The sequence below is a fragment of the Hoplias malabaricus genome, chromosome 15 (genome assembly GCF_029633855.1).
Source record: "Hoplias malabaricus isolate fHopMal1 chromosome 15, fHopMal1.hap1, whole genome shotgun sequence".
In the NCBI taxonomy this organism is placed as follows: Eukaryota; Metazoa; Chordata; class Actinopteri; order Characiformes; family Erythrinidae; genus Hoplias; species Hoplias malabaricus.
Window position 1 is genome coordinate 26,271,213 of NC_089814.1, and position 10,573 is coordinate 26,281,785.

Consider the following 10,573-nt stretch of genomic DNA (forward strand, 5'->3'; position numbering starts at 1 on the left):
ACAATATACACCCAGTAGTTATATACTGTTGTTTTTTTTTAATAATACCACACCTCCCACATTAACACTGAAGTACCTAAAATTATATATATATATATATGCAATACCCCCCCCCCCACCACTGACATAATGCAGGCATAAAATATGGAGACATAGAAACTCACTCATAAAAGAAAGTCTAAGAAAGTCTTTCCTAGACATGTTTTAAACACTTAAATGTGTCCACACATTTGAATCTTCAAACAATAATGAGTGAGATTTCTGTGTATTATGCAAAAAAAATGTTTTTGCAAAGCTTTAACACTCTATATACATATACATCTGAGACAACATTTAAGTGTTCTAAAATTCTTAATTTTTATGAAATATTGTCCATTGAAATAATTGAAATTGTTATTTCTAATAATTATAATATCCATTAATTATAATTATAATATCCATTATTTAAATAGCTTTTTTTTAAATTATTATTATTTTAAGTATCTTTTTAAGAAAATTCCCAACTTTTCCAGACACATGGATTATCATTTGCTAAAAGCCGTTAAATAATTAATAGTTAAAATGTTGTTAGGTATTAACTCATTAGCTACTTTTAACAAGAGGTTGTGAACTGCTCTTCAGAATGTGACCTGTTTCCAGAACAATAACAAGGTCAGGTCCTTATTTTTACCTTTTTTTATTTTTTTTGCTAAAAAACAGGCCTCAGAGAAAGGCCCACAGAACTTCTAAATCTCCCGACTGCGTCCCAATCCGCCCCTCTGATGCTGAGATGCCTTAAGCTGCTTAAGACTTTAATCTGCACACTGGGCTGCAGTGGACAGGGAGAGGAGCACATGCACCTCAGACTCATGTGACCTTGGGGAAAGCCCACTTCTCGTTAGCAATCCACCATTTCCAGGGTAATTTTAGAGATATGGCACTGTAGTGCTAAATGTCAAATGCATTATTGTCCATTATTGTGCAGTTTTATTCCGTTTTAATTTCAGTAGTTAGTAAGAATGTACAACAATTTTGAATTTTATTGCAGTAAAATGGTATTGTGTGGCTAAGTGTTAAATTGTGACATTGTTTTTTCATATTGACCAGACTAGGCAACCCTAGTTTTTGCCGGACCGCCATATAGCCATTGTCACAGAGGTGTTTCTGGCATTTCAAAAACAGGAAATAACATACCCTTATCTTTGGTAGGTCTGGAGAAGCATTGGTGCTTCATATCAATGTCTTTGCAATATTTCAGGCAAAGAAACATGTTTATGTGAAATAAGACTAATTCAGCAGTCCTCCTCTCACTGAGATATAATGTGTGTGTAAATGTTTCTGAGTTCTGAGCCATCTTTCTGAGCTTGTGAAGAGTTGAAAAGCATAACAAATGCAGGGCTTTGACTCTGGCCAATGCGCATGGTGTGTCGCCCCAAACACAGCCCCAAAAACACACTCATATGCACGCATGCACATTTCAACATTAGTCAGTCAGTCAGTAAGAGAAATGGCCTCTTCTAGGCCAGCAACAAGTTTGTTTTTAATATTCTATTTTTGTAAAGTTGGATGCTCTAATAACCAACAAAAGTAAACATTAACATTACACAAGGCAAATTTTTCTATTGCTACAGAATTTTTCTGGCATTAGAGTGTCAAGGCACCACTGTGTTCTTTACAAGTTTTGTGAATAATGCCTTAAACAGGTTAAATATAGAGCACGTCTTACATAGTTTGCATCGATAATACATACTATTATGATAAATAATACATACTATATTTGAGGGATGCAACCACAATATAAGTACAATATTTTGCAGACATTATAAACCAACACATCAGTATTATTTTGTTTATTAAGCCAGATGCCTAAGTGCATTAATATTTTCAAAAGCTTCTTTCTTGTGAGGTTTCTGTCAGTGGTGGAGTACCATTGTAATACTCCAGTGAAACTTGAGTGTGAGACCCTTATTTCAGCCTGCAAACTGTATGTTGCTCTGGATGATATCTGTTTGGAAAGTTGCTTGTCTACTTTACTTTGTCACATTCTCTTGTATGTCAAATTTGTCTGATTCTTCATTTTGTTTTACTTCGTTAGAAAATATACTGAAAAATATATAATAATAAATATGTTGTGTCATTGTATCAGTTTCCATCCTTACATGACAAGGACACTAAATGTTTAGTTGTCACTGGATTAGGACTTGTGAAAAAGAAGTAATTAGTGGTGTTATTGTATTATCGGGGGGAAGCCCCAATTCATGTCCTATAGAAGATCCAAGATATCCTTTGGGATGTAGGTTGTTTTGGTCGCTGAAGGTTCAAAACGACTTTGTTCTCCTCAAGGAGGAGGTGTGATGTGTCTCTGGAGTCGTTAATGCAGACAAAGCAGATTTTGGTATCTTCAACAACAAAGGTTGTTAAGAGATAGAAAGTTTAATATCTTCTCCCTGTACAACCATTTGGGCACATCATTTACTACATAATTTTAATATTGATTAATACAAATATTAGTATAGCCTAGCACCCAAATTAGGAATGACTGTGTTTACATGCACTCAGTCATATAACTGAACAAAAATCAGAATTTGCGAGTAATCCAATCAACGCATTTACATGGACTTGTGGAATCAGATATTGGGAAAAATTCTGGTAATAATCTGATTTCTGCTGTGTCAGAGGGTCACCCAATTAAGTAAATATAAGCACGTTCAATGTAAATATACAATATCCTAAAATAGGAAAAAAAGGAAGAAAAAAAAGAATTAACAATTTTATTATTAATGCACTTTACTAAATTAAGAAATGGTACAATAATATATTGTTGTTGCCAGATTTCTTGTTTGTTTGTTCATTTTTATATATATTTATAAATATATTTATTACCCGCTATGAAAACACAATTTCTGTGATAGGTTTTTACTTCTCCTGAAAAAGTTACTGTATTTTATTTATGAGGTTTTCATGTATACTTACCATTTAATTTAGTAATGTTGCTGATGTTATTTAATATTAGAGCATTTTCCATAAGTTCATATTCTATATTTTTTACACACTTTTCTTTCTTTCTTTCTTTCTCTGTATTTTTCTCTCTAATACATTTTCCATTTATTATGTAAAATGTTAATTTATTATAATAGCTATCTCACAAGTTGTGCATCTGGCTAATGCAGCATAATCAAATTACATGCAAGTATGAAGTGTAATTAATTCATTTGGTTTATAAATATCAACCTTTAGTCGCCTACATGTTGAAAAGCTTGTTTGGCTGTGTGGAGCAACCACTTATTGGCTGTGTTCCATCTTAAAGTGGCAAATACAGATTATTGAGGCAAAAATAGCCTGTATTCTTCTGTGTAAGTGTGAAGTGTGTAAAATGGGTGCGTAGTGAATGGGCTTTGTGCCCAGCAGAAGAGACCACCTGCATTCTTCCATTTGTAGTAATTATGACATTTCTAAGCCTGGAAGGACTGCAGAATTTGAATGTTGTGCTATGACTCATTCTGTATAATGTGCTTATTTATACCTTGTAGCCTGTGAATATACTGTGAATATATTGTTTTTTTTTTGTTGTTGTTGTTGTTGTTTGTTTGTTTTCAGACTACTTGTGCAGTCCAGAGGACAATATATATAACATTGACTTCACACGATTTAAAATCAGAGACATGGAGACGGGGACAGTGCTGTTTGAAATCACAAAGCCTCCAGCAACTGGTGAGTGTGACTGGGTACAAGTGACCCATTTATATACTCCTTCTATTCTCAGTGTAGTTTACCCTGACTCTAACATACGAAAATCAGCCAGCACCTCCTAACGTTATTTAATGAAACATTTGAGGTTACATTATATACAATTTAATTTACATTTTAACAATTTAACATTACATACTTGTTAATGGAATTCATGAAAGCTACACTCATTATCTATATATATATTATGAAATGTCTAGAACACAAGCCCTGTTCGAACGAGATTAGATTTGTCAGTAATGAGATGTCAGTAATGTTAATGATGGATTCACACTGAATAAGAAAACTTGTTGACAGTAACAGAGATGGGAGTGGCTACTTGATCCACGCACTGCCGTCACAGCATGGATCAGACACAGCAGAGTTACTAGAGTTTTTAGACTGTCTCTACTGTTCCAAAAACAGCCCTCCCATCAAAGGACTGGTACCTGTTATTATAAACATAACACATATGGAGGCGTCATTTAGCCACTGAGCTTATCCTTAAATTTAACCAGACAGAAGGCCTCCTCCAGCTCCTCAATTCTTGAGAAAACCTGCAAAAACCTCCTTTTCTCCAGAATATGATGGAATATTCCCCCACTTGAATGGGATTAATATAACCTGCCGTTATTTTTACTGCTTGTTCTACAGTAAGATACTGCGATAATAATTACTTTAACCCACGTCCACAAGTGAAATTAACCTTGTCCCAATAGGGTTTTTGATTATGAAAATGCAGAGTTTATATATTGTCTGCTGCCATATTTATTCTTTATTAGTAATTTCTACATATTCTTTACATCATAGCAAACATTAGCCAAACATCTGTGCAAGTATCTTTGGGTCAGGATTGTCCAACCTTATGCTAACCTTATGCTTACGCCAAAACTGCTACTATTTTCAATGTTGATCTTGGGACCTATTGTAGCCCTGTAGATTGGTGCTGCTCACAGACCTCTATCTACTCTTATTTCATTTCTTTTTTTTTTTTTTTGTGTCTGATCTGTTTTGTATATTTTTGTTTTGCCCTGTCTTTGTTTGTCTTTTAATGTTTATTTGTTGTGTCCTAATATTGGTATCGTTTTGGGTGACAATATTAGGACGCAACAAAAAGCGCTTTAAAAATAAAATATGTTGTTGTTGTTGTTATTATTATGCACAATAGATCTGCAGGTTTAAGTCCAATAAGCAGGATCACATTGTGCTTGTTTATTTAATTTGTCTCAGACAAAAGGCTTCTTATTTGTTAGAACAAGTCTGCCCTATGTATCTAAGATGGAACATTCTTGCTGTAGGAAGTTACATACGTGTTTGTTTTTTTCTGCAGACAAAAGTGGAGAGAAGCGAGACATTGACCCCAATGCTGGTCGATTTGTGAGATATCAGTTTACACCAGCATTTCTACGGCTACGTCAAGTTGGAGCCACGTACGTTACACTGGGTCTAAATACACTACTTCGTTGCTGAGTAGTGTACAATGAGAAGAAACAAGTATACATGCACTTGTTTTTGTTGTTATACTTGGATGTACATCCTCTGAAAGCTCCTCTGTACAAAAATGCACATTTAAATTTGCATACTAGCATTAAGACAGAACATGTCTCTTTTGGAATAATGTACTGTGGTCACACCAATAAAAATTTAAATCATCAAATGGAGGAAGAAGGGTTGGTCCTTCCACTGTGTTGTATAGAGATGGGAGCATCTATGATGTGGGTCTGCTTTTCTGCAAACAGTTTAATTCATCAAAAGGAACTAAGGATGAAGAGAATTTCCAGAGTATTTGTATTAATTATATTATTTTTGTAATGACTCCTTAAAACAAGGAAGTAAATCTGGGGAGGAAAAAAGGTTCTGTGGCCTTACCAATCTTTTGATTTAAAAAGTGTCGAAAATAAGGGACCTCATAGGGAAGTGAAGAATTGAAAAAGTGCAAAACTGCTAAAAGCTTTGAAAACAATTCCATCTTACTGTTGGAATTCCCATGTTTTCGGATTTTTGGCAAACCACAGAAAAGCTCCAGACACCAAATTAATGTGCACATGCACTGTAAAAAAATGTTATGGGAAAAATCATTATTTTTTTTCCATAATTTGTCCCAATTCAGTAAATATATACTTTAGGCACATTAGAAAATAACATAAACAAGAAAGTGTCCGAGAAATTGTTTCCTATCAAGGCTAAATAACAAAAGAGAACCTGACATTCTTAAAGGAACACTAGGTAAGATTTGGGTTATTTTTATTATTATTATTTGTTTTATCTTTATTAATTATTAGCTCCTGGGGTTTAATTTGTTTTTACAGCACAGTACTAAAATCAATAGGGAGGGCAGGGAGGGTGTGGATTCCTACCCTTCTTCATAAATTACTTGGTGAAATTTCTGCATTTCTGAGCCTAGAATAGCAATTACGTAGGATGTTCTCCATATTACAAGTCAGTGAAGCATCACAGTGATTTTGAAGTTGTATTTTTGAGGTAAACATATTACATAGTGTTCCTTTAAGGCAATTCTCTAGCAATGTTCAACTTATCTACCTGTTGCATGTGAGATGCATGAAGAAATATTTAATGCTCCCCTTAAATATTTAATGAAATAATTAAATGCTCAAAGGCATCTATTAGATTTTCTGTGCAGTAAATAATATTTCATAATGTGAAACAAAAGGAGCAGACAGAGTCTAGTTTGCTTTTTTCTTGAGACTTTCTTGAGAGCATCAGGTCCTACTGCCTTTATTAAGAAATGAATGAGATGTTTTCCTGAGCGTAATAATGCTATGAATTCTTAGAGAACGAGTATTCCATGGTGCAGTTCTATTTTCAGACTTCCGGAAGGGGCCATGTTATTGAGGTCAGGGTAAATAAGCTGAGATGACCAATGCACAGAAATGGAATTGTTGCCCTTAATTAAACCTGTCCAGTGAATGTGAGTGCAAGCCAGAGAGGGAAAACACGACAGATGCAATAAGTTCCTTGTTATAACTAATGAGCATGAATTCCTATATTCCATGCTCGAGGGGGAGCGAATGTCCAGCATCTAGGGACAATGAGCCAGTTTGTATATTAATGGTATCACAGTAAATGTGACTTCCAATTAATTTCATAAACATGCCCTTCAGTGTATTCCACAGTAATCAAAAATTGATAGAAAAAATGTTAGTAGATCTTTGTGGTGAACTGAAAAATACCAGACTACTAATGATTTTTAATGCTATTTTTCCCTCCATCCCTGCTTTCTCTGCTTACCTTAGTGTGGAGTTTACAGTGGGGGACATCCCTATCAATAACTTCCGCATGATCGAGAGGCACTACTTCCGTGATCAGCTACTGAAGAGCTTTGACTTTGAGTTTGGTTTCTGCATCCCCAGCAGCAAGAATACCTGCGAGCACATCTACGAGTTTCCCCCACTCTCAGAAGACATCAGTGAGTATTGTACAATACGAGTGTACTGTATATCCATGCCGAATATATTATTTTCAGGTACAGGGTGTGATTAAATTATCATTTAGTTTAGCATTATTATTATCATTCAATTATATTAATTATAACTAATAATTTGGCAGCTCATTTAAGCTCATGCTTATTCTAAAACTGAATTATCTGTTTTCTCAGTAAGTCTAATAATTAGAGGCATAGTAACTTATAATATTATCAGCAAAAATTAATCATGTATGGTGCATAATATCATTAGAAGTTTCATAAAATCCAGGGAATTTCTATATTCGGGGAACAAAGCCCAAAACCAGTATTAGCTGGCACTGAAATAAAAACAGATATGTTTTTGTAGTGGAAATCGCTGCATGGACACTTCCCAAAATCACTGTCTGTGAACTCAGTTAATTGCTGCATCCACCAAAGCAAGTTAAAACTCACAAACGCAAGGAAGAAACCAGATATAAACAGGATCCAGAAACATTGCCACCTTTTCTCCGAAAAAGCTCATTTAAGATTGACATAGGTAAAGTAGAAAAGTCCACATTAGTATTATACATTATTATTATATTAGTATTACACATTAGTATGGATATAGTAATGTATAATAATTTAGTGTAAATTGACAGCTACTGACGCAGCTCCTCTTGGTTTCAGTGCGCGAGATGATCCTGCACCCCTACGAGACGCAGTCCGACAGTTTCTACTTCGTAGACAACAAGCTGGTCATGCACAATAAAGCAGACTATTCTTACAGTGGAGGCCCTTAGCTCAGTCTGGGGGGAGCTGATCTAGGCCCATAATTTGACTGGCAGACCTAAGGCCCACCTCCATGCGTTTGTGTGCACCAATCATGCTCTCCCCTTATTCTGTGTCACTGACAACAGCCTGCTCTTCATTAATGCCTGTCTGTGTGAGACCAAGCCAGTGATTCGGTCAATATGACTTCTCGCACACACACGCACACACACACATCCAACACTGCCATCCATTCAAAGCACACCAGCAAAAATAAGTAGTTAAATACTGAACCTAAACATTTTAACATTAGTGAAGTAAGTAGGCAGAGTTGGAATCAAATTCTATTATGATGTTTTGTATGGACAGCGATGACAACGGTTTTCCAGGTTGTTTTTAGGGCTAAAAGCTTGGGTTAAAGTCTGACTGCTGCTCGCTTGTGTGTGCGAATGATTCTGCGTGTGTGAGTGTGTGTATTTGGATATAGGGCACAGGTAGGACTGAGATAAGAAGTAGATTTGCCTCTATCCTACAGATGACAGATCTCTACTAAGCTCTGTAAATAGAGGTAGTGTCAGATTTCAAACTCCTAAAACTATTCAGCATTAGAGTAGAACACAGGTCTTGATCTTGTTATATTTTTGTCGAGATGCTGACTGCATGTCTATATATTTGTGCTCTATTAGACTTTTTTTGATACATGATAAAGTTTGACATGTCAGCAGCTAATATATAAAAGAGGGGTGGGAAAATCAAATCAGAACCAACAGAGCACATTACCAGAGACCAAAATACAGAACTGTAATATACCATTTAGTCATTTCAGACCACCATTATTGATGTAAGTTTGCCGTCAAAGAACCCTCCCTTATGTTCTGCAGAATGTCGGTGTGTAATGATCTTGTCCACTTTGTGCATTTGATCATTCACAAAGCAAAGATAGAAATGGGTTCTGTAGATAAAACAGGAGTACAAAGAAATTTAGGACAGAAGAGGGGAACATAACCTAATGTGTATCATAAGCCTTGACATGGTTTCTGGTCTGGTTTATGTGATCTCTTTTTGTATTTTTCGAAAACAGAGAAAAAAGAACTGCTTTATTTGTTTTATTTTATTTTTTTTTTAAACATTGTTAGGTCTACAGTGGTAGATATGAAAAGTAGTGTTATTTCTAGTCTCTCTCCATCAGGCATTCCTTCTCTCACATCTTCTGGTGAGTTAGGTCACTTAATGCGTGTTAGAGTATATAGCAGAAAGTAGGTTTAACATTTTATTCAAGGATGTGTTGATCCATGTATTTGTAGTGCAAAAAAGGTGCGTGTAAGAGATTAATTTAAAAAAAATGTCTGATATTTTTTGGTTGTTGTTTTTTTTTCCCCCCTTTCTTTGAGTTTAATGGATGCCCTCAGTGACTCGGCTCAAATCATGAGTCAAGGTGGATGAACTTGAATAATGTTTCTAGTCAAAAAATTTTAACAGCTTTATTTATGATTGTGATTTACTGTACATGATTTTGAGGAAAAAAATGTAAAGTTTTGGACAGTTCAGATGCCAGTCTGGAATAAAAGAGTAATAAAAGTATATGTGAATTTTTTTGAAATGGTTGTAGAATGTCTTTCATTCATTTTTTTTGGAGTTTTAACCCATGTCAATAGACATGTAACCACACACTCAGCCCTAGATTCACAGTTTTTAACAATTAAAATTAATATAAATGACGATTAAATGTTGTTTCACAAGTGCTATATATAAGTGCTGACTGTTTTCATACAGTGCAGACATTTGTTTCCATACGATTCAGTTGCATTAAATGGTTATAATTAAAATAATCTTCATTATGTACAATGCATTGTCTCAAATCCACAATCCATACTGTCAGAAGCTTGCTTTGTGAGTCAGTTGTGTTATAGTTCCGATATTAAAATCTGTTTGCTCGACAAATGTTAACCCATGACGTTAACTGTGACAACAGCATGTTTTATTAACTTTGTTCCATCGAGCACCAGATGCTGAACTCGGTTTATGCTGAATTTGACGCTACGTTTCAACTTCAGCACATACAAAAACAGAATATAGTTATTAGTAAACGTTTTAGAGCGTGACAACAGGACTGTGTTAAATAATTTACTGATTGGATAGAACAAAAAACATTGACTAATCTCTGTAATGTTGAAGAATTTCAGTAGAATCCGAATTTTTCTCAAATTCTCATCATTTTTGCTTCAAGCTCCAGAAACTCTACATACAGCACTTGAGGTCATGTGTTATTGTGAATAACATCCTGTCTTGTGACCTAAGAAGCACCTTTGGTTTGTGCATGCAGCAAAATGTTACGTACACTTCTGTTTTGTCAGTTGAGGTTTTGGCAAGAGAAACCATGGTTTAAAAACCAAAATATAACACTCACATTATTGGTGTTATACAGGGGTTGGACAATGAAACTGAAAACGGACAATGAAACCATTATCATCCTGATACACGGCACCGCATTCAGGATTCAATGTTTGAACCATAGGATGCACATGGTCCTCCAGAATGGTTCGGTAGTCCTTGGCAGTCACGCGCCCATCTAGCACAAGTATTGGGCCAAGGGAATGCCATGATATGGCAGCCCAAACCATCACTGATCCACCCCCATGCTTCACTCTGGGCATGCAACAGTCTGGTAGTACGCTTCTTTGGGGCTTCTCCACA

The 10,573-nt window shown here is 35.4% G+C and overlaps 1 protein-coding gene across 2 annotated transcripts in view; it reads left to right on the forward strand.

The window, feature by feature from the left end:
* The window catches only part of unc119a2 (unc-119 lipid binding chaperone a2), a 32,774-nt gene extending 23,327 nt beyond the window's left edge, over positions 1-9,447 (forward strand). For both annotated transcript variants that reach the window (XM_066646216.1, XM_066646215.1), the window contains 4 exons: positions 3,577-3,690; positions 5,036-5,135; positions 6,960-7,132; positions 7,799-9,447. In XM_066646216.1, the coding sequence (XP_066502313.1) occupies positions 3,577-3,690; positions 5,036-5,135; positions 6,960-7,132; positions 7,799-7,911 (500 nt within the window). In that variant the 3' untranslated portion in view covers positions 7,912-9,447. The remainder of the gene's footprint in view (positions 1-3,576; positions 3,691-5,035; positions 5,136-6,959; positions 7,133-7,798) is intronic.
* Positions 9,448-10,573: the final 1,126 nt, after the last annotated feature.